Below are 14,007 nucleotides of genomic sequence, written 5' to 3' on the forward strand. Positions count from 1 at the left end.
TTCTCCATCTCTTTCAGGATTTCTTTTATTGCGTTGTTGCACTTCTTTGCTTAGATCAAAGGGAGTTGAAGTCCACAAGTCTTAAAAGAGCCAAGTTTGCAGACCCCTGGCTTAGATCAAGTGTCCTGTCTTCCGAATTACAGCTGACAGCTTTCTTCTCCTAGTACTTGAGGTCCCTTCAATAAATAGGGGGGGGGGAATTACCTCTATACTAAATCTGCTTGCTCCCTACTTGGGAGGATGTGTCCATATTTTCAGACAGTGTTGATGGAGATGGTTGTACTATATAGAGTCCAACATTCTTGAATCCAAGCTAATTGGAAAAGGGTGTTCTGTATCAAATGCCATTGCTACAAATTTTTTAAGGATTTTTGACATAGTGACTCCCACATAGATATCAGAGGTCCTATCAAATGAGCCAAAAGCCCCATCCATAATAATAATAGTAATAAAATAAAAATAAGGATTGGAGAGCTCTCAGATTTATCGCACTAAGCTGCAGGAGAAAACTACCGAAGCTTGAATAACATGTAAAATAATTTTTGATGCCTTGATTCAGTCATTGATTATTGATTTGTCTGCCTTCATGTATTTTAATTCTTACAATAGATCTGAAATAAGAAAAACCAAATGCTAACTGTCTTTTCCTTTCAAATTATGGTGGGTGATATATTTTAGGATCTATTATCTTTACTCAGCCAGGCTTAATTGATCACCTTGAATACATTTAACTGGAATATAAAATAGGTAAGAAAAACCAGTGTGCGCTGCCCAGCACTTTACAAGTACCCATCTGACATTACATGGGCAACTGCCTAAGGACTGATCTCTGCCCAAGTCAAAGTCCATAAAGGAAAATCAGCAATGACCAGAGATGAGAGGACATATCAGCAACAGATGAAAATTATGAATGGGAAGTGGGCAGATCCTAGCACCCATAACATCATAACCAGGGTTGTCACCAAAGTACCAGAAATGTGCATGTCAAGAGAAGAAAAAAACAACAATTCTGAATTGGATGTGAAAAAATGATAAGTTAGTTTGCCTCAGCTGTGGGCTGGAGATGAGATAGAATATTATTTAACATATCTTTAAAGAATAAGCAAGCCATCTTCAAATCATAGTTACAGAGACATGTGAATGGCTGCTACCTCCATCCAACAATCATTGTACCAAAACAGGTAGGCTTATCTCTTTTGTTCAGTGATACTATATTTACTTTCCTTCTATTTTTTCCCATTAAAATTCTTCAAAAGATTTAGTCCTGTGATGGCAAACCTATGGCACGCATGCCACAGGTGGCATGCATAGCCATATCAGTGAGCACACGAGCTCAGCTCTGGCTGGCACATGCGCGTGCCAGCCAACTGATTTTCAGGCCTTCTGGGCCCGCTAGAAGTAGGGAAACAAGCTGTTTCTTGCCTCTCTAGGAGTCTCTGGAGGCTGGGGACAGCAAAAAAGTCACTTCCTGTCCAACTGGAAGTTGACAAATGGGCAGTTTCTGGCCTCCAGGGGTGGGGTGGGGAAAGCCATTTTCGCACCCACCCACCTTGACTCATGGAGAGGCTCTGGAGCCAGGTGAGAAAGAAAAACAGGCCTACTGGGCCATTACGTGCCATGAGGAAGGGGAGGGGGGTCGCATGTGCTGGGGCGTGGCACATAAAATTATGGGTATGGGCATGCATATGCACGACCCCCCCGCCCCCGCCTGCCTCCTGGCACGCAATGGCAAAAAGGTTAGCCATCACTGATCTAGTCTGTTTTTTATTTTGTTTCCTATTAAGAAATTTATATAGCTGTCCATCGTCCAGTGAACTCTGGCAGTATAACAAGAATGAAAAAGCAATACTTCCTTTAAAAAAATTTAAACAAAAAACAAGTCCCAACAAAACTAAACCAGATTATTTTGATTAATCATGATATAAATACAGGTTCAGAAAGTAAACCATGGTTTTATAGTAGTAAACTATCATTCTATGTTAGCTACCTGATCATAGATGAGGTCTAATGCTGTGATAGGTTATTTCTTGCTTTATTTCTAGTTTGTTTTGTGTCTATCAAATCTCTAGCTAAATTATACAAATGAAAAATACAAATGTTTATAAATAAAACAATATATATCTGAAATTAACCAGACAAGCCATAAGAAAACATAAGTTGTTAGTTGTAAGTTGTTCTGTGTTACACTGCACACCAGAACAACTAGACACAAGAAGAAGAGCAAACCAGATGAAGATGTTTCACAGATGGCATATTCCACCAGCTAGAATAGCAAAGATGTTCCCTAGTAACTCACCAAAGTGTTGGAAATGTAAGAGTAACTATGGAACATATTATCATCTCTGGTGGCCCTGCCCAATGGCAAAACAATTCTGGGCCAAAATCAAAAAGTGGTTAAAGAAGATTTAATTAAGAAAATCATAGAATGTGCAGAGATGGATAAACTGACAAAAGAAATCAAAGAAAAAGAGAATACAGAATATTATAAGGTCTGGGGTAGATGGTATGAATGGTTGGAAAATAGGAAAGAGAATGAAAATTGAACAACGGTAAAATCTGTATGTAGATGATAAAGAGAATGTAGATGAATGTAGATGAAATGTAGATGAAATACAGAAAGGTAGATAATATAAAAGTAGAATAAGATAGAATTAAAATAAATATAGAAAGTAAGAAAGGACTGCTTTGAATAGCTGATAAGAAACAGTGATATGTATATAAATGTTGTATGTTTGTCTTGTGTTTTAATGTGTTCAAAATAAAAAACTTTTTATATATAAAAAAGAAGTTTTTCCCCGAACGCCATCACTCTGCTAAACAAGTAATTCCCTCAACACTGTCAAACTATTCATTAAGTCTGCATTATTATTATTATTAATCTCCTCATCATTCCTATCACCCATCTCTCCCACTTATGACTGTAACTTGTTGCTGCATCCTTACAATTTATATTGATTGTTTCTTAGTATGGTTTGATTGCTTATTTTACCCTATGACTTTCATTAAGTGTTGTACCTTATGATTCTTAACAAATGTATCTTTTCTTTTTATGTACATTGAGAGCATATGCACCAAAGACAAATTCTTTGTGTGTCCAATCACACTTGACCAATAAAGAATTCTAATCTAATCAAAAAGAAAATTACTCAGCTGAAAACTATCAACGTCTTTTCTGTCTTCTTCAATAAATTAATCAGATTTTTTTTAAAAATAGGATTATATTTTTTGTCTTCCTCAGTTGGATTCTCTCAATATGTGGCCATCAGCTACACAAAGATGTGGCTTCCTCACGTCCTCTAATCTGCCAGGTAAATTGGGTGTGATTACCGGTTAGTAAACAGCCAGTTGTGTTCTGCTTAAAAATGAAATTAAGGTGCTTTCCAGGTGACAGTCTATAATTAATTATAATTATGATGCTTTGTAGATCATTTGGTGGCTTTGAGGTTTGGGGAGAGATATACAGTGCCTGCAATGAATTTGGTCTTAGTGTCTTTAGCTCTGGGCCAGGCCAGATTTTAAATTAACCATTCTCTTTCTACTGTTTTCCACATCCCAGTGCCTTTGAAAAGCATTTCTGTGGATGTCAATATACGAGGTTTCGTGGCTGACGTAGTATCAGAACTCCAGTACCAGAATGAGGAAAATAATCCAGTGGAGGCCACCTTTGTCTTCCCTCTGGATGATGACGCTGCAGTCTATGCCTTTGAAGGTCTGATCGGTGGGACACGGATTGAGGCCCAGATCCGAGAGAAGAAGCAGGTACAAAGTAATAAAACGTTTAGGGACTTAGAGGTCGTTTTTGTGAAGCCAACAGAGATTTCATTTATGCACCCGAATTATGTACCTAGAATTATGTACCTCGCCTGTTGCTACTTAGAATCAGCTGGTCTAAATTTTTCTGTGTACAGATTCTTTCTTTAGTGGATCTTAGTATATTTTCTTAGTTTTTACAATAGTTAGCAGTTTTTATGTAGTTAATTTTTTTTCCCCAATTTGGAAAGAACGCTGCCAATTGCTAAACAGTATGCATTTAGTCTGATCTTAGGTGGGCTGTGAATGCTGCTTTTACAATCACTGTATTAATTTTTCCTTGTTTAATTTTTCCCAATTTCTTCCTGAGCTGCTTATATTGCAGTATTTATTCATAGCCATCTTAGATTTTAGAAAATAACATACTTCCATATATTGCTTTCTTTTTTGTTTACCCTTGCATTTCCCTCCCTTCTTTTCCATTATCATTGTTATATATCTTCAACATACTCTGGATCATTCCCACAGCAACACATTTAAAAGATATTTAAGAGATTAAGTCTTTCTGAGAGAATACAACATTTACCTTTACTTGACTACTAAAATGCATTGTTTGGATGTATCCTTATTTATACTTTTCAGTATTTGTTAATAGTGTGCCTTGAATTATTGCGTCTGTTCTTAACTGTTTTTTAGTATCTAACAAATGAAGGTGAATATACGGTTTCCTGACTATTAAAGCTCATAAAGATGATCTTCTATATTGTTTCTGTAATTTTCTCTCTTTAATTTAAAGTTTCCTATTGTTTTTAAGGCTTACCTGTATATAAAGTGTTCTAAAAGATTGAATGGATGTACCAAAACAAGACAGATGTGTTGCACTCCTTCCCATTCCAGAATTTTAAGATAAAAGTATCATTGACTGCCTGAACGTGCTGCTAATTTTCTTAATATGAAAACCAATGAAATTACAAAAACAATCCTTGCTATGAGTTGGGCAGTGTATTGTTATTATTATTTACCTGTGATCTTGTCCTGTTCTTGCTTCTTTCTCCCTCTTCTTCAACACAGGCAGAGCAAGAATACGAAGATGCCCTGAGCGAAGGCCACCAGGCTTTCCTGCTTGAGAGAGAAGAAAATACCAGTGACATTTTCACATGCAACCTGGGCAATCTTCCTCCTGGTGTGGAAGCCACACTGAAACTGCGCTATGTTCAAGCACTACCAGTGGAACCAGATGATGCTGTCCGTTTTGTCCTGCCAGCTGTCTTAAACCCCCGCTATGTTCCTGCAGGTAACTAACTATATTCCCAAGGCCAGCATGGAGCCCCCAAAGCAAAGCCTCCAGTGGACCCTTTCGCTGCCCTCCCTGCTCAATGGTGTCAGGCACTGGGACAATTAACTCAGCTTCATCCTAAAAACCAACAGTTGTGGCTGGATTCATACAAGACATGAAAGCATAATGTACGATGCTTGCATAGGAGTTGATATGTTTTGTACATTATTTGGGGATGTGCAACTAGCAGTGTTTCAGTTTCATGTTGTGCAAACACAGCTATAGTTTGCCATTAAAACTATAGCTTTTTACTCTTGAAGTAAAAAGCTTGAGTAGGCGGCATGCTGCCATTGATCCTTTCCATTTAATTTTACTATTTTCTTTATTTTTATTAATAGATAGAGTTCAAAATGGTGTGCAGTTATTAGACCAGACATTTGCAAGATGAGTAGAAGAAGGTGCAAAGAACACAAAGTCCTTCAGCTACCATATCCAATTATTTTTCTTTCAAAATTAAAAAGAAATACTTATATAAAGTGCTTTTCTTCCCTTCGTACCCTGTTTCCCTAAAAATAAGATCCAACCGGAAAATAAGCCCTAGCATGATTTTTTCAGCCCTAGCTCGTAATGTAAGCCCTACCCCAAAAATAAGCTGCAGTTAAGATCATCAACCAGATGGAAGCGTTTAGTACTGTATTTTCTCTAAAATAAGACCTGAAAAATGAGCCATAATGCATCTTTTGGAGCAAAAATTAATATAGGACCCAGTCTTATTTTGGGGAAAACACAATATTTTCTTCTCACACCATCTTCACGAAGTAGGCTGGGTTTTGCAGGCTGAGGGACTAGGACAAGATAATACATTCTCCAATTTGAGTAGGATTCCTTGCCAGGATTACCGTTTTTTTCAGTGGTAACCAAGTAGTAATCATATCCCTCCCTGTGTAGCTTTGGAGTCCAAGCAAAGCATCTCTGGAATCCAAAATCAGAGTGAGGATCATGGCCATATGGGGCTGTGAACCTGAGCTGTCTTGGTCCAACCTATCCTGCTTTAACTAGTGTCCTGATGCCCCAGATTCATGTAGTTACCCTCTCATCCCCAAAGGAGCCTTTCCTCTTTCTATAGGCAGAATCTCAAACATGATCTCTCTTAACAGGTTCAGAAGAGGGGACTGTTAATATAGTACACGGGCTTAAAGAAGATCTGTTCTACACACTCAGCCTCAGTGCCAGGTTGGAGTCCCCCTATGGCATCAACCGTGTAGAGTCAAAATGCAGCCTAGATCCTCTGCAATATATGACGGAGGACCACACTACTGCACAGGTAGAGCTGCTCAGAAGAAAAGAGAAATAATTCTTTATACAGTCATTTATTTTTAACAAATGCAGTTCAATCGTGTGATGCCATGTATTACATAAAGAAATATCAAATAACTCTAAAAATGAAATATGACTAAAATAAAATAATTTTTAGGGGCTCTGGAGATCACACAACTTCTGAGGATCTAATGGCTGTGCAAAACCACACTCTATTCTGTGTTTTTGCAGCTTCTAAGAATTATACAAGAATGGGACATGCTTTTGGGAAAAAAATTGGCTGTTGTGAATGCTGGCATGTTATCTTTGATGTATGTCACAGGTTCACCATTACTGGCTTAGAGTCTAAAGCAGTGTTAGAACTGCAACCTTCAAACATTTTGGTTTTACTTATCTACCCAAAGGTCTCCTTGGCTAAAGGACACCAGTTTGACCGTGATGTGGAACTGCTGATATATTATGAAGATGTGCACAAGACAAATGCCATTTTAGAGACTGGGAAGTCTGGAGCTGCCCCAGGTGAGCAAAATTGAAGGCAGAGGCAAAGTTGAAGAATCGGTGCCTCTCCACTACAGTTCTCCATTCTCTATTAGCATGCGTCTCAGTGAAGCAATGTCTGAAAGAACACAAGTTCTTCATCTTTGGCATTAGATTATCATGTGTGTGAAATGGAATGTTACTGAGAATTGGAAAAGCCCTGCCTTGACCAAAAATGCTTATTGATACCATTTCCTCCTACAAAAATATAGGTTCGCTGATGGGAGACACAGCCCTTCTGCTGACCCTGTACCCCAACATTTCAGTTGTCAAGCCAGATCATAGTGCTGTTGGAGAGTTAATCTTCCTGCTAGATCGCTCTGGCAGCATGGGTACCACCATGGATAACCATGTTGGGTCACCATCACGCATTCAGAGTGCCAAGGTATCTTACGGATGGATTGATAAATTGAAATGGTGATTTGTAGTCTACTACACTTAAAAGCTGAGTACAGTGTTTTCACTCCGTGTTTAGGATTTTCCCCAAGATGCTCAATATGATGTCCCTGGTCCTGACTTAAAAAACAAACAAACCCTGAAAAGTAAATCAGGCTCAGTGACTAAATAAGTTACAAAATGAGGCCTAGGAATGAGACGTGAAATCTAAATGGTGGCATGCCAAAAATAGGAGGCTTAGGGGTTTTTTAATTAGTTGTTTTAACAGATTTTTTAAGGGGAGTTTTAATGGGGATTTTAAGGGACAGGAGGTGGGGGGAGGGAAGAGATGAGTGGGGGGAAAAAACCCGTTGGGGAGGGAATGTCCAGTCCCGGGGTTTGTTCACACCGTTTCTTCATCTGGTCCGAGGGCGGGGGGGGAGGGGTGTGTTCCAGGTGTTGAGGGCCATTCCATCTGTACGGTAAGTGGGAGGGGCAGATATGGCGGAAGCAAGGGGCCGTATCATTTTTTGGGAGCACGTGCTCGCTATTTAAAAGCGATCACGTGCTCCAGCCCCTTAGTCCTTACCCGTTCCCCGGAAGGTCAAGATCCTCAGAGCTTGGGCCTCCGGTTAATGTTGTGCAATGCCCAGTCCGTGGTCAATAAGGCCCCCTGATCTGCGATCTTATTCAGGGGGAGTCCGTGGACTTTATGGGCATTACGGAGACCTGGCTGGGCACAGAAGGGGGTGTACCCCTGGTCGAACTGTGCCCTCTGGGATTCCGAGCATTCCATCAACCGAGGGCCCAGGGTAGGGGTGGAGGGGTGGCGGTTGTGATGAGGGAAGGTCTGGAGCCGAGAGAGTCCACTGTGCCTCAGATAGCCGGTTGTGAATCCCTCCTTGTGAAGTGGGGCCATAGGAATCAGATGGGTCTGTTGATCACGTACCTGGCTCCTTGTTGTGTGACTATAGCCCTGCCTGAGCTACTGGAGGTGCTTGCCGGAGTGGCGGTTGAGATTCCCAGACTTTTGATCATGGGGGATTTCAACTTGTCATCGGCCGGCTTGTCATCAACGGTGGTCCAGGAGTTCCAGGCTTCCATGATGGCCTTGGACCTGATTCAAGTAACTGATGGCCCTACACACACTGGGGGGTCCACACTGGACATGATTTATATCTCTGGACAGTGGTTTAATGATCTGGTATTAAGAGATTTAGTGACGGAACCTGTGTCATGGTCAGATCATTTTTTCCTCCGCCTAGACTTTCAGACCGCCGCTCACCACTGCAGGGAGACGGAACCAATGCGCCTGATGGACCCCGAGAGGTTCCTGACGGAGCTTGGGCCATTCCCTGAGGATCTTGCCCACAGCACGACCGAAGAACTAGTTGCGGCCTGAGAACAGGCCGCGGCTGGGGCTTTGGACCGTGTCGTGCCTTTGCGGCCTCTGACCCGGCGCAGATCTCAATTGGCTCCGTGGTTTTCTGAGGAGCTGAGAGAGATGAAACGCCGGAGAAGACGCCTAGAGAGTACCTGGAGGTCCAGCCATTCCGAGGCTGATCGGACACTAGTTAGGTCTTTTTCGAAGACCTACCTAGTGGCACTGAGGGAGGCGAAACGTTCCTACGTTTCCACCCTCATTGCGTCGGCAGATAACCGCCCGGCCGCCCTGTTTCGGGTGACCCGCTCTCTCCTACATCAGGAGGGGCGGGATGACCCCTTGCAGGGACGTGCCGAGGAGTTTAGTGGTTATCTATACGATAAAATCGCTCAGCTCCGGGATAGTTTGGACCAAAATTGTGATGATCCAGGTGAGATGACGGAGACGCGTCTTGTCAAAGTTGTTTGGGATGAGTTTGATTCTGTGGCTCTCGAGGACGTGGACAGGCTACTGGGGAGGTTACATGCCACCACATGTTTACTGGACCCGTGTCCCTCCTGGCTGGTGCTGGCCACTCAGGAGGTGACACAAGACTGGCTCCGGGGAATTATAAATGCTTCATTGTTGGAGGGGGTTTTCCCCGCTGCCTTGAAAGAGGCGGTGGTGAGACCCCTCCTCAAGAAGCCTTCCCTGGACCCAGCTATTTTGGGAAATTATCATCCAGTCTCCAACCTTCGCTTTGTGGTGAAGGTTGTAGAGAGTGTGGTGGCATGGCAGCTTCCCCAGTACCTGGATGAAGCTGTCTATCTAGACCCGTTCCAGTCTGGCTTCCGGTCCGGATATAGTACGGATACAGCTTTGGTCGCGTTGGTGAATGACCTCTGGAGGGCCAGGGATAGGGGTCCTCTGCCCTGGTCCTGTTAGATCTCTCAGTGGCTTTTGATACCATCGACCATGGTATCCTGCTGCACCGGTTGGAGAGTTTGGGAGTGGGAGGGACCGTTTATCGGTGGTTCTCCTCCTATCTCTCTGACCGGTCGCAGACAATGTTGACAGGAGGGCAGAGATCGACCGCGAGGCGCCTTACTTGTGGGGTGCCTCAGGGGTCGATTCTCTCGCCTCTCCTGTTCAACATCTATATGAAGCCGTTGGGCGAGGTCATCAGTGGCTTCGGGGTGAGTTACCAGCTGTACGCTGACGATACTCAGCTGTACTTTTCCACCCCGGGCCACCCCAACAAAGCTGTCGAAGTGCTATCCCGGTGCCTGGAAGCTGTACGGGTCTGGATGGGGAGAAACAGACTCAAGCTCAATCCCTCCAAGACGGAGTGGCTGTGGATGCCGGCACCCCGGTACAGTCAGCTGCAACCGCAGCTGACTGTTGGGGGTGAGTCATCGGCCCCAACAGAAAGGGTGCGCAACTTGGGCGTTCTCCTGGATGGACGGCTGTCATTTGAAGACCATTTGGCGGTCGTCTCCAGGAGAGCTTTTTACCAGGTCCGCCTGTTTCGCCAGTTGTGCCCCTTCCTTGACCGGGATGCCTTATGCACGGTCACTCACGCTCTTGTCACTTCTCGTCTGGATTATTGCAATGCTCTCTACATGGGGCTACCCCTGAAGTGCACTCGGAGGCTTCAGTTAGTTCAGAATGCAGCTGCGCGGGTGATTGAGGGAGCCACATGTTGCTCCCGTGTAACACCGCTCCTGCGCAGTCTGCACTGGTTACCTGTGGTCTTTCGGATGTGCTTCAAGGTGTTGGTTACCACCTTTAAAGCGCTCCATGGCTTAGGGCCCGGGTACTTACGGGACCGCCTGCTGTTACCTTATGCCTCCCACCGACCCGTACGCTCACACAGAGAGGGTCTTCTCAGGGTGCCGTCCGCCAAGCAATGTCGGCTGGCGGCCCCCAGGGGAAGGGCCTTCTCTGTCGGAGCACCTACCCTCTGGAACGAACTTCCCCCTGGTTTGCGTCAATTACCTGACCTTCGGACCTTTCGCCGTGAATTGAAAACGCACTTGTTTATCCAAGCGGGACTGGCTTAATTTTTAAACTTTTTGAATTTTAATAATTTTAATTGGGGTATTTTTATGAATTTTATGGGTCAAATTTGACGGTTTTAAATTTTCGGCCATTTATAGAATATGTTATTTTAACTTTTGCCTTAATTTGTATATTGTACTGTTTTTATTCTGGCTGTACACCGCCCTGAGTCCTTTGGGAGAAGGGCAGTATAAAAATCTAAATAATAATAATAATAATTAATAAATAATAATAATAATAATAATAATAATAATAATAATAATAATAATAATAATAATAATAATAATAATAATAATAAATCATCTCCTAATCCAGCATCTAGAAACAACCAATTTTGTAAAATTAAAGAAAAGTAGACGTACCTGGAAACTAACTCAGGATGTTTATTTAACTCTGCTCCATCTCAGGAAACCCTGATTTTCTTGCTAAAGAGTCTCCCTCTGGGATGTTACTTCAACGTCTATGGCTTTGGCTCTACTTATGAATCATTCTACCCGTAAGTTTTAAAAATTGCCTCTTGTCAGACCATTTATCTTTTAACTTCTCCAGTTCTTACTTATTTCTGTGCAGTATTCCTGGAAAAATTAAATGGTTTGTTTGTTTGTTTGTTTTTTAAAATATACAAAGTTAAAAAGGAGATGTCAGCACAAAAAGATTAGATTTTTTTTTATTAAAAAGTTTTACAAAAAATTTTTTACCCATACATCCCCCTCCCCCCCCTCCCAATTTCACCCAATCCCACCCCCCAGACTTCCCAGAGCAATATACAGGGTATAATATCTAACAATCATAAGCTAGAGTACACAAACTATCCATAGACTCCCATCCATCCCCTAGAACCTTAACTCCCCTTCTCCATAGTAAAGAAAAAAGAAAATATACAGTACATTCTATTCATTCATAGGCTATTTGATAGTTTTTAGTCCAATATTTGTTTTAAAAATAGTCGATCCATCTTCTCCTTTCCAATATACATCTTTCTTATGGATAGTCTTTCTAGCATATTTATTTATTTATTTTATTTTATTTATTTATCGTATTTATATACCGCCCTATCTCCCTAGGGACTCAGGGCGGTTCACAGGCAGATAAAAAAGTACAAATAAATACAGAATAAAATAACAATTAAAAAACTTATTCTACACAGCCAAATAATTAAAAAAACAATATAAATAATAAAACCCATTAAAACCAATATAAATTTAAAATCTAGTCCAGTCCTGCGCAGATGAATAAATATGTTTTAAGCTCGCGGCGGAAGGTTCGGAGATCCGGAAGTTGGGGAAGTCCTGGGGGGAGTTCGTTCCAGAGGGTGGGAGCCCCCACAGAGAAGGCCCTTCCCCTGGGTGTCGCCAAACGACACTGTCTAGCAGACAGCACCCTGAGGAGTCCCTCTCTGTGAGAGCGCACGGGTCGGTGAGAGGTATTCGGTAGCAGCGAGACAAATTGCTTGTGTGTCCAATCACACTTGGCCAATAAAAAATTCTATTCTATTCTAGTACACTGAGATTTCTACCTTCTTTAGTAAGTTCATTGCTTTTAGCGTCCAGTCTTCAATGATAGGCAAATGTTCCATCTTCCAATATTGCGCTGCCGGTAATCTAGCTACTAATATTAAATTTAAAATCAATTTACGCCCTTAAACGTTATCTTCTTCTTCAAAATATTTTGTATAATCCACCAAATTTATATATGCACCATATATATATACATAGTATCAGCCCAAACAGATCTCCATCATTTAAATTATAGTTTCAAATACATACACGCCAGTTTTTAGAATCTAGATATCATCTCTAAGACATTTTACAAAATTTTCCTCTTAAATTTTTAACTTATATAAATTTGACATTTAGCCCAATTTCCCCTTTTATCATATAGTCCTTAACTAATTCCATTTCTTATTCTATTTTCATCAACACCTTACATAACCCCTAATCAATTTTTACCCCTAATCAATTTTATATCCACGAGACCGCCTTCTGCCACCGATAGCCTCCCAACGACCTGTGCGCTCCCACAGAGTGGGCCTCCTCAGGGTGCCGTCGACCAAACAATGTCGGTTGGCGGCCCTCAGGGGGAGAGCCTTCTCTGTGGCAGCACCGGTCCTCTGGAATGAGTTGCCTCCGGGGTTACGCCAACTCCCGGACCTCCGGACCTTCAAACGTGAACTGAAGACTTTATTATTTCATCGTGCGGGACTAGCCTAAGTGTATTTTAAGTGTATTTTAATTGTAATTTTAAAGGGGTTTTATGTCAGTCTATGACCGTTTTAATTAATTTGGCCTATTAAATATTTGTTTTTAATTCCTTTTTAAATTTGCTATTTATATTCTGTGTTTTAATATGGCTGTAAACCGCCCTGAGTCCTTCGGGAGAAGGGCGGTATAGAAATTAAATTATAAATAAATCCAGAATAACTTAGTTTTTAACAAATCCACCATATATAATCAAATAACATTGCATTTAAATTCCAGATCCTACAAAACATTTTATAAAACTTAACTAATTCCATTCCTTATTCTATTTTTATCAACACCTTATATTCCCAAATCAAATAACATTACTACAAATACTTCTTCAAAATTTAAAAACATACACAATACTTTTTAAATATATTCAAAAATTTCAGTTATGATTTACCCTTTCCCATAAAAAGAAACTCTTTTCGCTTGATATTGTTGTTTCTTTACTCTTTGTTCTTTTCATTTAATATCTATTCGAATCAATCTTTGCTCATTTAAATCCCCTACTTTTTCCAGTGTTTCTTCTTCAGCAATTGCCATCCCAACTTTAAATTTAGTGTGCTTTACTTCCTTCTCCCACTTTTTTCCAATCTCTACTTCGCTTCCCATCTTAACTTCTAACTGTGGTGGACTTCCAGCCTTTAATACATTAGTATAAAAATCTCTTGCTTTAAGAACTGTGTTAAGATGATATTTTCCTCCTTTATAATTTACTGTTAGTCCAGCTGGAACATCCCATCTATACTGCATCTGACAATTTCTAAATTCATCCAGTAAGTAGACTCCTTTCTAGATCTTAACATTTTAGGAGGAATTTCTTTGAGCACTAATATCTCTTGTCCTGATATTTGAATTTTATTTTTATAAGATACCTGTAAAATTTCATTCCGAATCCTCCTAGTTGTAAAATAGATAACAACATCTCTTGGTAACTGTCTCTGTCTGGCAACCCAGGAATTAACACGATAAATTTTTTTGATTTGAGTTATAAATTCTGCTAGTTGTTCTCTAAATATATGTGCAAAAGCATCTGCAAAAATATCTTTTAGATTCTCGCGGTTATTTTCTTTGAGACCTCTCAC

General features: G+C 41.1%; 1 protein-coding gene across 6 annotated transcripts in view; it reads left to right on the plus strand.

The window, feature by feature from the left end:
* Positions 1-14,007, plus strand: part of LOC131197213 (von Willebrand factor A domain-containing protein 5A-like) — a 33,172-nt gene that overhangs the window by 230 nt on the left and 18,935 nt on the right. For 5 of the 6 annotated variants that reach the window (XM_058180984.1, XM_058180985.1, XM_058180979.1 and 2 more), the window contains exons 2-8: positions 3,239-3,308; positions 3,557-3,759; positions 4,822-5,044; positions 6,184-6,350; positions 6,748-6,862; positions 7,093-7,265; positions 11,087-11,175. In XM_058180984.1, coding sequence (XP_058036967.1) covers positions 3,254-3,308; positions 3,557-3,759; positions 4,822-5,044; positions 6,184-6,350; positions 6,748-6,862; positions 7,093-7,265; positions 11,087-11,175 — 1,025 coding nt within the window. In that variant the 5' untranslated portion in view covers positions 3,239-3,253. Of the gene's footprint in view, positions 1-727; positions 1,182-3,238; positions 3,309-3,556; positions 3,760-4,821; positions 5,045-6,183; positions 6,351-6,747; positions 6,863-7,092; positions 7,266-11,086; positions 11,176-14,007 lie in introns of those variants that run through there. The other variant, XM_058180982.1, reaches the window with a different exon arrangement.

Source organism: Ahaetulla prasina, chromosome 4, assembly GCF_028640845.1.
Source record: "Ahaetulla prasina isolate Xishuangbanna chromosome 4, ASM2864084v1, whole genome shotgun sequence".
Taxonomy (NCBI): domain Eukaryota; kingdom Metazoa; phylum Chordata; class Lepidosauria; order Squamata; family Colubridae; genus Ahaetulla; species Ahaetulla prasina.